The sequence below is a fragment of the Xenopus tropicalis genome, chromosome 8 (assembly GCF_000004195.4).
Source record: "Xenopus tropicalis strain Nigerian chromosome 8, UCB_Xtro_10.0, whole genome shotgun sequence".
Classification (NCBI taxonomy): domain Eukaryota; kingdom Metazoa; phylum Chordata; class Amphibia; order Anura; family Pipidae; genus Xenopus; species Xenopus tropicalis.
The window spans coordinates 75,014,227-75,031,174 of NC_030684.2; the positions used below are offsets into that span (position 1 = coordinate 75,014,227).

Consider the following 16,948-nt stretch of genomic DNA (forward strand, 5'->3'; position numbering starts at 1 on the left):
TATTTATTTTTTATAGTTTGTTAATTTTTTCTTTTCCTATCCAGCTTTTAAATAGGGGTCACTGACCCCAGCAGCTAAAAAACTATTGCTTTGTAAGCTTAGAATTTAATTTTTCTGCATGGCTCATTAGTTAGCAAGTAATTCAGATGCATTCTGCAGACTGCACTGATTTAGGGCTTGCACTTAAAAGCATTTCTTCCTGCACTCCCCTTAGTACAGCCCTATTAGGAAGAATGGGATCCGAGCCCTTATGTCCATCCATGCAGCATGCATCTGAATTAACTGCTAACTAGCCATGCAGTATGTGGATTCAATATGTGACCAGTATTAAACAGGTTCAGGTGGCAACCCAAGCCCCAAGATATTGGTAGGTTGACCTATTCAACAACATATGTTAAAATTGTTCATTCGGCTCCCTGCAACCTCAGGGTCTGCTTCCTCGTAGTTTTCCCTTAAGTATCTGCCACCTTATATGATGACATGTTCTTACTACTCTTCCAACTTATTATTTAATTTATATGTATTTCACCTCTTTACTAAATATATTATGTGCTTAGTATACACATTTGCAGCAAACTTGGTGCTTTGACCAAAATTTTACTTGGTAGAAACAGCTATCTGCACTATAAAACCAAAATTCTGCTTCTTTGCTGTGAGTTTTGTTTAGCTGTTAATTTAGGCTGATCAGATCAACAGCATAGGCAGCATGAACAATCAAACACAAGTATTATCAAACTCTGCTTCTTTCTCTAAACTGAACATAATATTGGTAAGAGAAAGGGTAAAATAAATAGCCCCTCCCTAACTAGGAAACACAGACTTGCTGACAATAGAATAATGAATACATGTGTGCAGACCTGAAACAGGTAAGATGTGTGTTATTTTGCTCTCTGTTGCATGGAGGAAAATATCTGTACAATATGATCTGTGACAGGCAGGTGTCCCAGATGTCTTTATTAATAGGTCTGTGGATATGGAATGGGGTATTAGAAGAAAGAACCATCTATAAGAGGAGTTCAGGAAATCTGTGAATTGAGTGAAATGGGCTGATGACTATAAGGTGACAAAAGTGAGTTAGCTGTGCATTCCCTAGAGGGTTGGGAGGTTTGTATCTAAATGGCAGAGCATGACACGGTTTTATGTGTTGGACACAAGTTACTGGTATATAGAATTCTCACTAATGCATTTACCATCAGATATATATGTTTTCCATGTTAAATACTTATTTCATTTATATGCATACTGTCAGGTGATTACTAAATTAATGGGCCCTCATTACAAAATGTTTTAGAGATTATAACTTCTAGCAGATAACAACTTGTGCAAATATTTATTAAAATTTGAAATCAGTCTGGATCCTCTACACATGCGGATCCCTGCCAGTTGCAGGTACATAGGTATTCCTGTTGGCTGTGCATTGGGGTGGGAGAAGGTAATATATTGGGTGAGATTAAAAAAAGGCTTATGTCTATCAGGTCCTTTAAAAACTAGAGTTAAAGAGGACATCTTTGTGTCTAAATGAAAGCTGCCTAACTTATAGTTGGCCCAGAGGAAGGCAAGAAAATCCCATCTGAGGCTTTGTGTCCCAATCCTTCCTGGTCCCAAGAAATCAATCAGACCATTCCCTGGTAGGATGCCACTTCTTATTGTACATAAGGACCAGCTACCCGATCTGACCTGCAAATGTACATTATCAACTTAGGACAGGTGGCAAGTGGGGCATGAAATCTTCTTTAAGACTGACCCCCTTTCCTGCATTGTATTGGCATAAAGGTATTGTTGATGGTTGTTATATTTGGGGGTAAGTGTAGCTAATGGTTGTGCATTAGAGGGTACGTGGTTGGTATTTCTGATGACTGTGCGATGGGTATCTTATTGAGTTTGGTGTGAAATTTAGACAGCTAATGGCTAAGGAGTGGGTAGTTGATGGCGGCTGTGCATTAGGGATGAGTGTTAGGTAAGTGATGGCTGTGCATCAGAGGTGAGATTTTGGCAGCTGATGAATATGCATAAGTGGTGGTAGAAAGTGTATAGCTGTGTATAAGAGATGAGCAGTGGGTAATGGATGACTGTGTATAACAAGTGGGTGGTAGAGCTCACTGGTACCTAATGGATAGTTGGGTATTAGTGGAGAGAGGAAGATGGCTAACAGGGCCCAAACTGGGGGTAGGTGGAAGCTTGGGGGGTTGGGCAAATATATCTTCTGTCTGCCATCCCTAGTTCTGCCGCCTGTAATGGCAGTGACAGAGGGGGAGATTAGTCGCCCCGGAAAAAATCTCCACACAATGCCAAGTAGCTACTACTAGTAGCTCCATGTGTCTTCACCCTAGTCAGCACTGGTGGCTGATGGGTATGCATTAGGACTGAAAGGTAGTTAGTGGATTGTTGTACATTAGTGGTGAGAAGTGGGTGGCTGATGGCTGTGCATTAGTGTGAGAGGTATGTAGTGGCTGGCTGTGTGCTTGTTGTTTGGGTATTTTGGGGAAGGAAGATGAATGAAATACATGCACCTGAATATTAGGGGAGGGGGTGAGATATGAATCTGCATCAATCCAGGGTTTCAGTAAAGTATGATTCCCTGATGTTCAAGTAAAGGGGGGATAATTAGGGGGAGGTGTTACCTGGGAATAAGGGAAAGGACATTGTACAATTCCAGATATCTGATGCTTGAGGAAAGGGATTTCCCAATGTTTGGGAATTGGGAGAGGTAGGATTCCCCAATGTCTGGGGTTTAAGGAAAGAGGATAAACATGATGCCACCATGTAGGGGAATAAGGGAAATAGAAGAAGTAGGGTATCCCTATGTCAGGATATTAGGTGGAAGGAGATGCATTATTTGCTGATTCCTGAGGTTTCTATTAATGACGACTGGCCGTTTCAGAAAAGAGACAAGAAAACATCCCTGAGGGACTGGCTGAAGTGAATCCCTTGGTGTGAAAGTAGAGGGTGCGAGCGATGCACACAGCAATTAGTTGTGCTTGTTGGTAGATATCCAGTTTCCCTGCATTGAAGCCAGACACTGTGCCCTCTATGCTTCCTGTATGTATGTGCGGGCAGGCCGGAGAGCTAAAGGTAAATGCCAGTTCCTTGCTGCCTGCTTAGAGCTAAGGATCCAACATGTCTGTGTTATCTGGTGTCTGTATTAGCTATGATGTGTCTGTAGGAGGAGAGAAGGGAGGGATGGATAGAGGGGAGGGATAAGGGGGAGGCAGCAGGGACGCTTTGGGCTGGATGACCCCCAGTGCTCTGCGGTTTGGGGACAGGAACGTGTCACGTGTGTGCACCCTCTCCTCCCTGCGGTAAGTGCCCTGCACCCCCCTTCCCTCCTCCATCCCTGTACCGCCGGGCCCTCCGTGCCTCACCCTCTGCTCTGTCTCATTCTCCCTCTCCCCTCCCTGCTGCCTGTCACATTCTACTCCCTGTCAGTCTCCCTTTTACCCATTCCCCCAGCACTATTACACTTTATTTTCTCCTGCAGACTTTTCCTTTCTTCTCCCAGATAGCTATCGCCTTCACACTCTCCCTGGTCCATTATTCCTTTTCCCTTTTGCAAACTGCAACATTCCCAGCTCTGTCTCATTCCTCTCCTCCCTGCTGGCTGTCTCCCAATACAGCCCAGTCCTCCATCAGTGCTGTCTGTTCCATTCACTTCCTCCTTTATGTTTCTTGTAAACTGTCACATTCCCCCCATCTTTGCTCTCTTTCCAGCTGTCACATTCCCCGTTTTTCTGCAGTCTCCACCCTATGTGCCACACACCCCTTTTCTTGGCTCTCCCCACGGTGCAGGGTGTCACATTCCCCCACTCCCTGGTGTGTAATCCCTCAGGCTGCCTGATCCCCATTTTATCTGCATGTCTGGCCCATATCTCTGATCACTTTTGGGAGCCTTAGCCTTATGTTTCCCATCTCAGTGGCACTTTATTCTCCCACCTCTGTCCCCAGTGTGTTTGAGGCCACACTCTTCCTTTGCGCATCTCCCTCTTTCTTTGCCAGAGTGTCTGTCTTCCTCGTCTGTCTGAGTCTCTGGATTTATCCAGTGAATCCCCCATCCCTTTTCTTTCTCTCTGACTTGGTCCCCTTCCCTCCCTCTCTTGCTTTCCATTAAATAATAAAAACAAAAGGCCAGATGTGACCTTTAGTGCCCTTTGAGCCAGAGCCCCACTTAACTCTTTACTTACAGTTAAAGTTGGCAACTATTTTAAACTGTTTTTAACCACCAAAAACCTGGTGACCAGTTAAACATTGTCTTTACATTTCAAGGCTGCTTAACCCTTTACTACAATATAATCCAATTTATAAATACAATATATGCTATAAATCGTTTTTAGCCCTTTACATGTAGGCTTAATCTTTCATCTGCTTAACAAATCCACCCCTAAATTGCAAGGGGTTGTCCACTTTTGAGTTAACTTTTAGTATGACGTAGAGCAGTGCTGTCCAACTGGCGGCCCGCGGGCTCTGTGTGGCCCCCCACCTGTCTGGCTGCTTTGATGGCTTACCTTTGAGTAAGCATTAAATGGTATCAGTACTGAGATTAACTGGCCCCCTGCATGGTTCTCACCTCAGATTCAGGCTGTAATCACTCTGTATTGTTTAAATATGTAAACCCTGTGTTTTTCACACCTTTTAATACCTGCATTGTTCACCCCCTGCAGTGTTCACACCTCAGGCTCAGACTGTAATCACTCCCATTGTTCACTTCTTCACACCTCAGACATAGGTACTGTAGGCAGAATATGGCACATACAGCCAGCATAGGGCAGGTAGAGTATGGCACACACAGGCAGCATAGGTCAGGGAGGGTATGGCACACACAGGAAGGGTAGGGCAGGCAGAGTATGGCACACACAGTCAGGGTAGAGCAGGCAGAGTATAGCACACACAGGGTAGGGCAGGCAGAGTATGGCACACACAGTCAGGGTAGGACAGGCAGAGTATGGCACACACAGTCAGGGTAGGACAGGCAGAGTATGGCACACACAGTCAGGGTAGGACAGGCAGAGTATGGCACACACAGTCAGGGTAGGACAGGCAGAGTATGGCACACACAGTCAGGGTAGGGCAGGCAGAGTATGGCACACACAGTCAGGGTAGGACAGGCAGAGTATGGCACACACAGTCAGGGTAGGGCAGGCAGAGTATGGCACACACAGTCAGGGTAGGACAGGCAGAGTATGGCACACACAGTCAGGGTAGGACAGGCAGAGTATGGCACACACAGTCAGGGTAGGGCAGGCAGAGTATGGCACACACAGTCAGGGTAGGGCAGGCAGAGTATGACACACAGGCAGGGCAGGGTAGGGCAGGCAGAGTATGGCACACAGAGGCCGCATAGGGAAGGCAGAGTATGGCACACACAGGCAGGGTAGGACAGGCAGAGTATGGCACACACAGATAGCATAGGACAGGCAGAGTGCTGCCTGTGTGTACCATACTCTGCTTGCCCTATGCTGCCTGTGGGAGATGAACCTGGCATATGAATGATGGTTGATATCCCCACAGTAAGGACCAAGCATTTGGGATTTTGCTGTGCTACCACCATTGTGATAAAATAGGTGTGGTTTCAAGTGGGTGTGGTTTCAAAAAGGGGAGTGGTCAAAACTGGCTTCCATTAGCGGCCCTCCACCATGTATGCTAGAGAAATTCCGGCCCTCGGCACCGTAGAAGTTGGACAGCACTGACGTAGAGAGTAATATTCTGAGACAATGTGTAATTGGTCTGTACTTTTTATTATTTGTAGTTTTTTAATAATTATTAAATTGGGCTCCTGGGTCAACTAACAGATCATAAATTTCAGCAGCTTGGAGTTTCAGCAGCTATTTGGTTGCTAGGATTCCAATTACGTTAGCAACCATGGTGTGGTTTGAATGAAAGGCTGATATATAAATAGGAGACGGACTGAATAGAAAAATAAGTAATATAAAGTAACAATAACAATTAAACTATAGCTTCACAGAGCAATAGTTTTTTGTCTCAGGGTCAGCAAAGAGTTAGAAGAAGGAGGCAAATAATTAAAAAAACTATGAAAAACAAATAATGAAGACCAATGGAAAAGTTGTTTAGAATTGGCCTATACGTACTAAAAGGTAACAATAGTTACCTCTAGGCAAAACATTACATATACATTTACACTGAACAATTTATTTTCTGCTCTTGATGTTACAGAACACTGAAAATAAGAATTGTTCTGTCCTTTTTCCCAGCATGCAATGCAGCAAGAAGGATTTGGATAGGTGATATTTCTCAGTACTCAATGAGTACTATTACCTCATAAATTTGAATGCTGTTTTGCTGCCAAAAAATTCTGACAAGTGAACTTTACTATCTTCTTTAAAAATCTGTAATAACTTTCCTTATTATAAATGTGATAAATAATTAAAATATTGAATGGCCATTGGGGGGCACTCATAGAATAACGCAAGCGAGGGGGAATCTGTGCCTAGTCTCTAAAACCATGTTACAAGGGGCCCCAGAAACAAAAATTGGTTTCTGATGGTGGTTCTGATCACGGATATTAAATCCATTACAGTTGATGCATAGATACAGAGCTGCAATCTCTTTTGTTAACCTTAATGTGTGAATTGAAATAGTAGTACAGGTGCTTGCATACTTACCACTGCATAGTACATGAATTTGGGTACATGCACTGCTAATTTTAGATTGGCCTTCATCTTGAATCTACTATTTGCTGAATACATACATATTAGCTCACTCCAGTTAACCCTTTAGAAGGGGTGTATCGCTCTCAGGCTTGGACTATGCCAGTGTGTCCAGCAGTGGGCTCTGGTTCCAAAATGGTTCTTGATTATTTGCATATCCTGTAGCACAAAGGCTTCTAATACAGTAAACCATTGCAACTATTCAGTTTATTGGAAAAGTTAGGCTGCTATAGGTCACTACCCTGGTGCAGTTAAGAAAATCTGTTGTGTAAATATCCTCCTTTTTATTTTCCTTTAAAGAATCTTACAACCAAGATTGTGAGGACTGCTTTACAAATATAGGTGCCAAATTGTACTAGCTGGAGTAACCAATCAGCAATTAGTTTTGAACAGTTCACTACAAGTAAGAAACTGACAGCAAAGACCTGATTTTGCACTTTTCCCACTTTTGGACCTAAATTCATCAATCAGTGAGCACTATTGTAATACATTTTATTATTTCACCTGAAGTGTGGTATGGATAACAGCAGACTATTGGGGTTACTTTCTTATTGTGTCTAAGGTATACAGCTCAGAGCACAGCCTGTGAATTGGCTTGAGACCAGGTACTAAAATAATTGTATGACAATTATTTCTTCATTGCTGGTAAAGGATCATGTATGTAAGAAGAGGTGCCATTCAGGGGGTGTAGGTAAGCTTGAGGCAAGATGTAGTCACTTAAACTTTCTATTGGTGCTATCCAACCTACAGCCTCCAGATGTTTTCAAAGGTTTCCCCAAAAGTTCCATTGTACAGTGAACCACATGGAAAAGTGGGTTTCAATAATAATGTTAAATAATAAATAAAGCCCAGTGTCAAGTATCTGGATCTGGCCCATGCACAACTAAGAACAGCCCTGTTTGTATTATGCACCACAGTTGCTGTTTATACTTTATATGCCCTGACAAACATATTATGTTCTATGTATGTATTTTTTTAGTAATATAGTCCTACTTGTACAAACTGTACAGTAAAACACTACTGTTTGGAGCCACAAAGTCAATGAAAAATGCTATATAGGCTTTATATATCTTTAAGGGTCAGGGTGTGACACAATACACCTTCTGCTGAACTGTAGGAGGGGGGGGTCACTGTCTGTGGTATGAGCTTACACTAAAATGAACATTATGTAAAAAAAAAACATAATACATTAGTGTAGTAGTGAAAAATTACACTCTCCCTGCTATACTCTACACAGCATGCCGAAAGTATTAGTGATAATAGTGTGGCTTTAAGGTTTTGTTCATCTTCACGCAAGATAAGTCCACTGTCTACGAGTGATCTCCACACCATTAAAACCAATATATAGATGTAAAATGGCTTACTATTTTACATCCACTTAGATTGTAAGCTCTCCACTTAGATTGTAAGCTCTATGGGGCAGGGACCTTCCTACTGTGTCTCATACCACATGGCATATATATATTTATTGTATTTATTTATTATATCATTTGTCCTCCCTGTGTGTAATTTTGTATTCTGTAAGATTGTACAGCGCTGCGTACCCTTGTGGCGCTTTATAAATAAAGTTATACATACATACATACATACATACATACATACATACATACTATATATAGCGATAATGAACAAACAATTATCACCGCATATGGACAGTGCAAGGAAAAAAGTAGCCTCTATCTCCTGCAATGGGAGTCGCATGGATGCGTGATGTAACACCATATTTGTCCAAACTTTTATTGGCTGCAAAGTACTAATGATGTTTAGGTGCTTGCATAGCAACAGAGAAATTGGAGTACACTGTAAAAGACTACAGAATGCGATACAGCAGATGATTGCAACAGGAGAGGAAGAGGCTATTTTAATAAATGGGCAAAAGGGACAAGACAGAGGGCAATCATCAGACCTTTTATCTGTTATCAACTTTTTACTGAATCATACCCTTGAAATAGCAGACATCTGTAATCAACCAGAGGACCACATCACTGATAAGTTCATTATTAAAGGCTGAATATTTCACCTTTTATTTTGTTTTCCCATTTTGTAATTCTGTTTTGTCCGCTGTAATTGCATTAGGGTAGTTTTTATCTCGAAACTGCTATCTCAAAGCTGCTACAGGGGACTGACCAATTGGCTCTTTGCCATGGGCCCATTGGCATCTTAAATCAGCCCTGCCCCCCTTGTGTAAGAGGCTGCTTGCATTGTACCAGTGTTAGAAGTCAGGAAGTTTCTGGGGGGATTATTTTTGCAATTTTTATTTTTTTTGCTGATCAAAGTATGTTAGATATAGGTTTCAAATGGCACTTATAATTGAACTAATACAATATATTTTTGACAATATATTTCCTTTAGGTTTAGTCAGTTTGCCTGTTTGAGCTATATTTCCTGCTTAATGAGACCCGGCCAGTGTATTGCCAGTTCTTATTTTTCAGTGCTGCCCAGTGTTTTCCATGCAGCAGGCTAGCTAGCCAATTTACCCATTGTTTTTGGGACAATGAGTTAAATTGCTGTTTTCCACAGCAGGCTGTGCAGCCTATGGGCAGGGTGTGGCACTGCATAAGCCTGTTGTGACATTTTTGATGGTATCAAGAGCTATCAAATGAAGTCCCCCTAAAACTGCTGCAGAATTCGACAAGCAGAAATTCTTCCCTTTTGCACATGAAAAAGGCACAACATGCTATTATATAAGATAAGCTCCTATTAACCATATCTTGACCGCTGAGTTCTCCCACTCTTCTGTGATCCCAGTTTTTTGGATATCTCCCCTCTGAATATAACATTTTTAAAAAGCAGGAAGGATTTGTCTGCAGGTATAAAAATACAGTTTTGTGGAAAAACAAATCTCACTTGTAACTGTGCTTTTTCATAGTACTTAATTAAGGATTATATTTTCAGTCTGTATGTATTTTCCAGAACCATAAATAAGTGCATAGTATGTGTCTGTTCTAACTATTGTTCTGTTTTCTTGCTTCACAGGAAGTGAATGAAGGAAGGAAACCGGCATTCAGGGAAAAGAGGAACTTAACCAGGTGGGAGACAAGGGAGAAGAGGGGGAACAAACAGGAGAGAAATCTGTAGGAAACTATAGATTTCTGCAAGCATATATTATAATAAGGAGCTTTATCACACAAACATTATCCATCTCACTACTTTTCCTAAATTCATCTTCCTTGGCACCTAGAAATGAGTGGGCGCTACACCCATGCTGTGGTAAGGGGAGTCCCCTCCTCCCTGGCAAAAGAAGCAAATGGACAGGTAGACCTGGCACGGGCACAGCGTGAGAATGGAGTCTACTGTGGCATTCTGAGACAGAAGCTTGGGCTGCAGGTGGTGGAGTTGCCCCCCAATGAGGAACTACCCCAGGGCCAGTTGATAGGGGACACGGCTGTAGTGATAGCAGATACAGCCCTTATCACCCGCCCATGGATACCTGCAAGGAGGAAAGAGGTGATTTACACTCTGTTCTTTTTCCTGTTCACTTTTAATCTTACTGTATATGATTATGCACTCAATCTGTTATTCATTCCAGTTTTATAATCTGCCATCTGTTATTTGAAAATTAAAGATTAAATCATGCATCTGTTAACTCTCCCCACTCCTCCTCTTCCCCTGCTTCCCCCTCTATTCTCCCTGTCACTCCCTCACAGACTGAAGGCCTGCAAAAAATCTTTGAGGAGCTGAAATTCCGAGTCTGCGAACTAAATGATGAAAATGCCACACTGGATGCAAGTGATATACTATTCACAGGTAAGTAAAGGACTTCTATTTGTAATGCTTGTGTTAGGCTCTTTCCAATTTTGATAGGCTTTAGGCCCTCTGTTAGACTGATATACAGGTTTACCTGGGTCTAGGTCTCACATACTTTTTGCCTAATGGGCAAACTTACTGTCTTTTGAAATTTGACATTCTGAGTTTTGCCAGCCCCTGCATTCCTTTAATGGCAAGGTTCTCCCTTCCTGGAAAAACAGATAGGATGATGCATCTGATCCTTTACTGACTTCTGTGGTACAGGGTAGACAACTTGCTCATCCAGGAAACTATATTGTTCAAATGTAACTACTATTTCCTATTACAGGTTCAGAGATTTTTGTAGGCTTGTCTAAATGGACCAATCTTAGAGGTGCTGAGATGGTGGCAAAGACCTACCAGGTATCTTGTGTGTGTGTGTATGTGTGCTTTGCTGCTGCCACCATATTTCTCAGTAACTCTGCTAACATGCTATTATTCTTTAGGATTATGCTGTTTCAACTGTTCCAGTGTCTGGAGACTTGCACCTTAAAAGCTTCTGCAGTATGGGGGGTCCTGATACTCTGGTCATAGGGAGTAGTGATACAGCTAAAAAGGCATTGAAGGTGAGTTCCCCCTCGGAATATCAGTCCTATTCCATACTATAATCAGTCTTAGCACAAGGGCTGTTTTATTTTAAATTTCAAGATATAATTTCCATTAAGGTTTGTGTAGCGGTTTACATAATGATGTTTAAATTGATGTTGTCTTATGCTGCAACTTTCAGAATTTTTAGTGATAATAACCATATTATCTGTGTTAGGGCTCTGGCACACCACTCAAGGCAACTTCCACGATTTCAGGGAAATCGCGGCGCCACGTATGCCATCCCACCGGCGATTTACATTTTCGCCAGTGGGATGGCATTTTGGAAGATTAGTCGCCTGCGAACAGGGAAATTTGTCGCGGGTAACTAATCTCCCCGTGTGCCAGAGCCCTTACTGCTGTTTCACATAAATCCATTTAAAGATTGAAAGGCCTCAGCTAGTTTGCAGATAGTGATGTAAAAATAAACAAAAGGGGTGGTATATATACTTGTTAAATGCACAGGGCTTTGGTGTAATCACAAATAATCTATGGTTTAGATTACCAGTAGTCAAGCCCCTATTCTCCCTTTTTGTAACTGTTTTGGCTTGCAAATAAGAGTCCATTTTACAGGGGAATTATCTGTGCCCATAAATATGCTAATAAGTCCCCTGTACAGCCCTTAAAAAGGGGTAAATGGGAACTGGATAAAGCAATGCAGAGCTATAGACAGGGGTGGAGAAGTGTTACACTGAGCTTTACTGCATTTTAAAAATGTTTGGAAAAAATGTTTCTTCTCCATTTTTTTTCGATTTTAATAACATATTCTGTCTCTGTTTTTTTCAAAATTGTGATGGTTGAATCAGAATTCTGGTGGATTCCTGTTTGTGAATATGGAAAATGCATTTACAACAGTTTTAACCCCACTTTTACATTGAAAAAAATGCTATCACCATTTTTGTGAATTCCCCCAAGATGTTCTAATAGATCTCTCTGTTGAAACATTTCTATAGTGTATAGAAGATAAACATTGTGTTCGGTTGTTCTGAGAGTCCTTGGTGTTGGCTATGGTTTCATAAATGGCCTTTGAAAATCTCTTCTACTGTAGGTACTACAGTAAAGTACAGTTCTTCCCTAAGTACAGTTTCAGTTAGACACACACCTTACCTTTCCTTCTTATACACCCTCAATCATTTTATTCTCTAATAATGTAGAAAACCATTGCTATAAAGCAGAACATTACCGACAACATCCTCCAAATGCCCTTTAATTATTCATATGGACCAAACATCCCCACAGGTATGTTCTTTTTCAAAGTGAATTCCAGCTAAAGTTCAGAGAGTGTAGTGTCTGAGTCCTTACTCCTACAGGCTACCATTTGTCCTCACATCTAGGTACGTCCCTACAGCAACTAGCAAAAAGTACTAGCTGTCAGCAACAGTCATAAAAGAGTAATCATGTTAGGGTGCTCCGTATACTTAGCCTGTCGACACATGTTCTAAATACATTAAGGCTAATCCAGATTTATATGCTATGTCTTATATAGCTTGGCTATCACAAATGTTCCAGTAGTTTATTTGCCATTATAAACTGAACATAGAAAATATGTAAAGAAATGAGTTACCTTTTGCTATTGAGAAATCTCTCTTTTGACATCTTTGTAAAATATTTTTCACAGACCATGGAACAGCTGACTGATCATCACTACGAGACTCTTACTGTTCCAGATGATCCAGCAGCAAATTGCATCTATGCTCGTGTGGGGCCCAAATCCAATGTCTTAATTCACCGCAGCGTGGACGAGTACCCCAACAGTGCTCAGGTGCCCTATATATGTAGCATGGTTTTGTACAGTTATATAGATACAGGACAGTACAATTCAGGACTCTCCGTCAGTGTTTAGATACCCTGTATCATTATACATAGCTACATTATCCTTACTAGTGTATACATGCTAATTATAAATATACACTGTAGTGACTATTTGTCTACATTCAGATTTGCTGACAGGTATAATGGTTTTATTTGCAGTTCCAAGATGTATGTTATATTTTTGTATTCTGTGGCTGAAGTCTAACATGTAGTTATATGGCACTTTATATGGTTTTAATGAAAGGTTTTACTGTACAATGTCTGAACCTAAACATCTTCTTTATAAATCTCCAACATATTCTACAGTAAATAGAAAGCTATAAACGTCAAAACATGCAAAGTAAAGAATGTAAAGAGGGCTGTGCTCTTTAGCTCTGACAATCTAAAATGTAGTAAATTTCATTGGCATAGTTTGCAGAAAGCCTTTGATTACACCAATAATAAATGCCCAGTATTTCGTAGGGTTCACAAGCTTTCTCAGATAACTCCTGTTTGTGTAATGCTTATATCTAATAGGGTTGAGTCTCTAAGGGCAATGGCACACTTGCCCCCAGATAAATATTTTTTACCATTGGGGACAAATCTCCAGAAAATGCCTTCCCATTGCCAAACAATGGGATCTCCATATGTAAAACATATTACTCCCGGTTATCCAGCTCAACCTCAGGGTAATGCGAAAGAAGGCAATTCCAAGCCAGATCACCATGAGTAATATGTTTTACTTGTGACCATCCAAGTGTTCAGTAAAGGGAATTTTTGTGAGATTTGTCACCTGCAGTAACGCAGGTTTACTACCTGCCAGGGCCCTAAATGTCTAAATAAGGATTCTAAACACACTGTGATATTGCATGTACCTTTTACAGTATTTTTTACTGTCCGACCCTGGGTCTAGATCCATCCACTAAAAGGCAGAGAATGGCCTATATCTCCTAAGTTTGTAGTATATTAAAATACCTTTTTTAAAAACATTTTTCAATTTTAATACATTGTACAAGTTCACTCTGTAGTGGAATAGGGAACAAAAAATACATGTTTCACTACCCTGAGCCACCTGTTTATAAAAGGGGAAATATACACCCATCGTTGTACATAAAAACAGGACTTCCAAAATTAGTATAAAGATCATTTTGGTTTCCTCTCAATTATATATAATATTTGTAATATTCATTATGGACGTTTTAAAGTTATATGTGGCAATAATTGCAGCTGATAAAGGTATATTTATAACAGCAAGATTATTCAAGAGCAGTTTCATTTACAGTTAACTTTATAACCATTAAAAATGTTTAATTCTAATAAACTTTGTATTATATTTTATTTTTGGGAGGAGGTCCCTTTAATGTTTAGTGTAGGAAACCAAAGCACAACAGGAAAGCATGCTGTTATACAGAGCAGTGTAACCCTTCACAGCCTAAATAGGGTGTTGTATGGTTAGCATGTATTTAATCTGTAATACTAAGAAGTATACTTGTCCTTTCCCAGGTATTTCAGAAACTGACCGATTACACTCTTGTCCCGGCAACTTGCACAGAATTGTCCAAGATTGGAGGCTTCCTGACTTCTTGCTCTATATTGATAAATCGCAAGCTAGAAATCTAATTTGTGAGCCATATTCTGCCAATTACCTTACCGACTGGAGCCCTGTGTATAGAGGCTGACTTGCTTCTCGTGTGGGTGTATATGCACTCTCTCTACATATCTCTTTGTGCAAACTTAGAACTGTGGTTTATATACAATACATGCGCTTCTGTAGAATAATGGTATACACCCGCACAAAAGACCGAGGCTGCCTGAAGATTTTATTATTTTTCTGTATCATTTTCCCAATGAATTTTTTGAATTTGAGGAACCACAAATAAAACTGACAGGATTTTTGTATTCTTGCAAGTTTTGAGCTGTGAATTATTTGAAGAAGAGTGCAAAGATAAATCATATTGTTATCCTGCAACCCAATAAGTTGGTTACTACTGACCAATGAAGCTGTAAGTCTATTTGTTGATCAGCTGGCTTTTGGATGTGTGCAGAATAAGTCTGCCAAAAGGTGGGCTTAAAGGGGTAGTTCATCTGTAAATTCAGTTGCAAAGAATAGGACATTCTATACCGTTCTAAAGGAACTTTAAGTTGAACTATCCCTTTAAAGAAATACAGACTCTTTCTAGACACTCCAGTTATCAGCATTGTTATGTGTAATCTTCTTTAATGCTTTAATATGTTATAGCCACTAGAGGGAGACCTCACAAGATTTTATCTGTAGTGCAATATTCTGCTAATTGATCTTAATTTCATACTATATTGTTAAGCATTCCTTCATATCTAATATTCTGCAGTATTCAGCTGATGCATACCTTATATCACCCTTCAGTGGGAAAGTGTACAGTTGTTCAATTCCCAACACTTTCTGGTGCTAAATTACTTTGTTTTCCAATGCAATTGTGCAATTGTAGCATTCCCTGCCACTACCTCCACCTTCCATTTTACTGTACCTCACTTTGCAACAATTAGTAAAGAAAATCATCTCTTCAGAATAAGTCAGGTAGAAATAGCCTTAAAACCTATTAAGACCTATTGTTGCCCAGAATTGTAACAAAATATACAGCAGATCCGGCAGCTGCTGAGGATTCCAGGGGGTATGATGTGGGTCCTTAAGGGTTTTCAATCTTTATCTGTGCAAAACAAATCCATTTTTTTTGCAGGGCTCTGTATGATTCAGTGATGCCACTGGTATTGACCATGGTTGGACTCGATCATCTAAATAACAAAAGCCACATGGTTCACTGCAGTAATAAATCAAACTCCCTAATAACAGTGCGGGTTCAGATGTATCACCGTGAGCCTTCATTGTAAGAGTAGTTCAACTATAATTGGGCTCACCAGGAAGTGTGTTTTTTTTTTTTTTTTAAGCAGTGATTAGCCTTATTTGTGTCCCAAATAGGCCAATATATCCATAGACTTGCATATGGACTTTACATAGCATAGTGACAGAGCTGGGAGGGCAGGTTCATTTTAGAGTGAGGTGACCTGGCAGAACTAATATAAACCCCAGTGAGAGCTAGACTCGAGCTTAATGTACAGTATTTGATCAGTTCCAATCCCATCTAGTATCTCTTCCATTTTATTTTGATTAACTCCTCATGTCATCCATCCACTTTACCTTATAGGAGATGTTCCACCAGATAAAAATAGAGTACCTTTGTTATCAGTAAATATAATTCAGATGTGTATATAGTCATGATTTGTTTTACAGACTTATCAATGTTTCCTCCACATTTATATGACCCATGGCTATAGCAGCTAGTAATACCAGGAATGGGCAACCTGTAGCCATACAGATGTTGAGCTACAGCATCCCACTGCCATCTTATAACTGATAAGGGATGCCTAGGATTGTGGTTTAAAAGACACTAGAAATACTTGTGTTGCTTCTACCAGACCTAGAGAGTGAGGTTTGCCAAGGTAAAGTGATTTTCAAAATAAACTTTAGGAATATTTGTGTTAGCATGTTCTAGTTTGGTGGAACATTCCTATTAATAACATTTCCTCTTATTTCTCTTTTGTCCATAAACAAAGCAACTTTTTCTTACTGGGGAATTGGGGGTGATTGTTTTATATCCCTCTAAATTTTCAAATAAACTACTTAAAACAAGGACAATGGTTTTGTTTTTATGTGGTGGTATGTGTTTGTATGCTGTATTTGTGATATGTTTGTATGATGTCTGTTTACTTTAAGGCCAATGGCAGAAAATTGCCTTCTGCTTCTGAATGTGTGTGCATGAGATCAGCCTGTCAGTGCCAACACGCAATATTGCTATCCAGAAATGTTAAAGTATGCATTTCCATGCCTGTCAGCACACACATTCATAAAGTGGAAGGCAGGTTGTTTGCCTTTTCTCAGCAGCATTCAAGTTAGCTGGGTCATAAGCCAATTGAGTATGCAAACACTGAAGATTAAAAGTGTGTTTCTGAGAAGAGTGAAACAAATCCCAAATTCAGTGTGGTTACTTAGGGGGCCCAGGCCCCAAGTTTCATTGGGTTTCCTCCCAGGGTTGCAGGGTCTGCCCCCTCTATAGTTACAACGCTGCACAAATTACATTTTGAATATATAAATT

The 16,948-nt window shown here is 40.4% G+C and overlaps 1 protein-coding gene across 5 annotated transcripts; it reads left to right on the forward strand.

The window, feature by feature from the left end:
• The first annotated feature begins 258 nt into the window (after positions 1-258).
• ddah2 (dimethylarginine dimethylaminohydrolase 2) lies at positions 259-16,485 on the forward strand. Of its 5 annotated transcripts, none has more exons than XM_031890345.1 (8): positions 259-367; positions 9,636-9,688; positions 9,841-10,106; positions 10,307-10,406; positions 10,735-10,808; positions 10,892-11,011; positions 12,649-12,792; positions 14,325-16,485. In XM_031890345.1, exons 3-8 carry the CDS (start codon positions 9,843-9,845, stop codon positions 14,439-14,441), a joined length of 819 nt encoding a protein of 272 aa, XP_031746205.1. In that variant the 5' UTR covers positions 259-367; positions 9,636-9,688; positions 9,841-9,842; the 3' UTR covers positions 14,442-16,485.
• Positions 16,486-16,948: the final 463 nt, after the last annotated feature.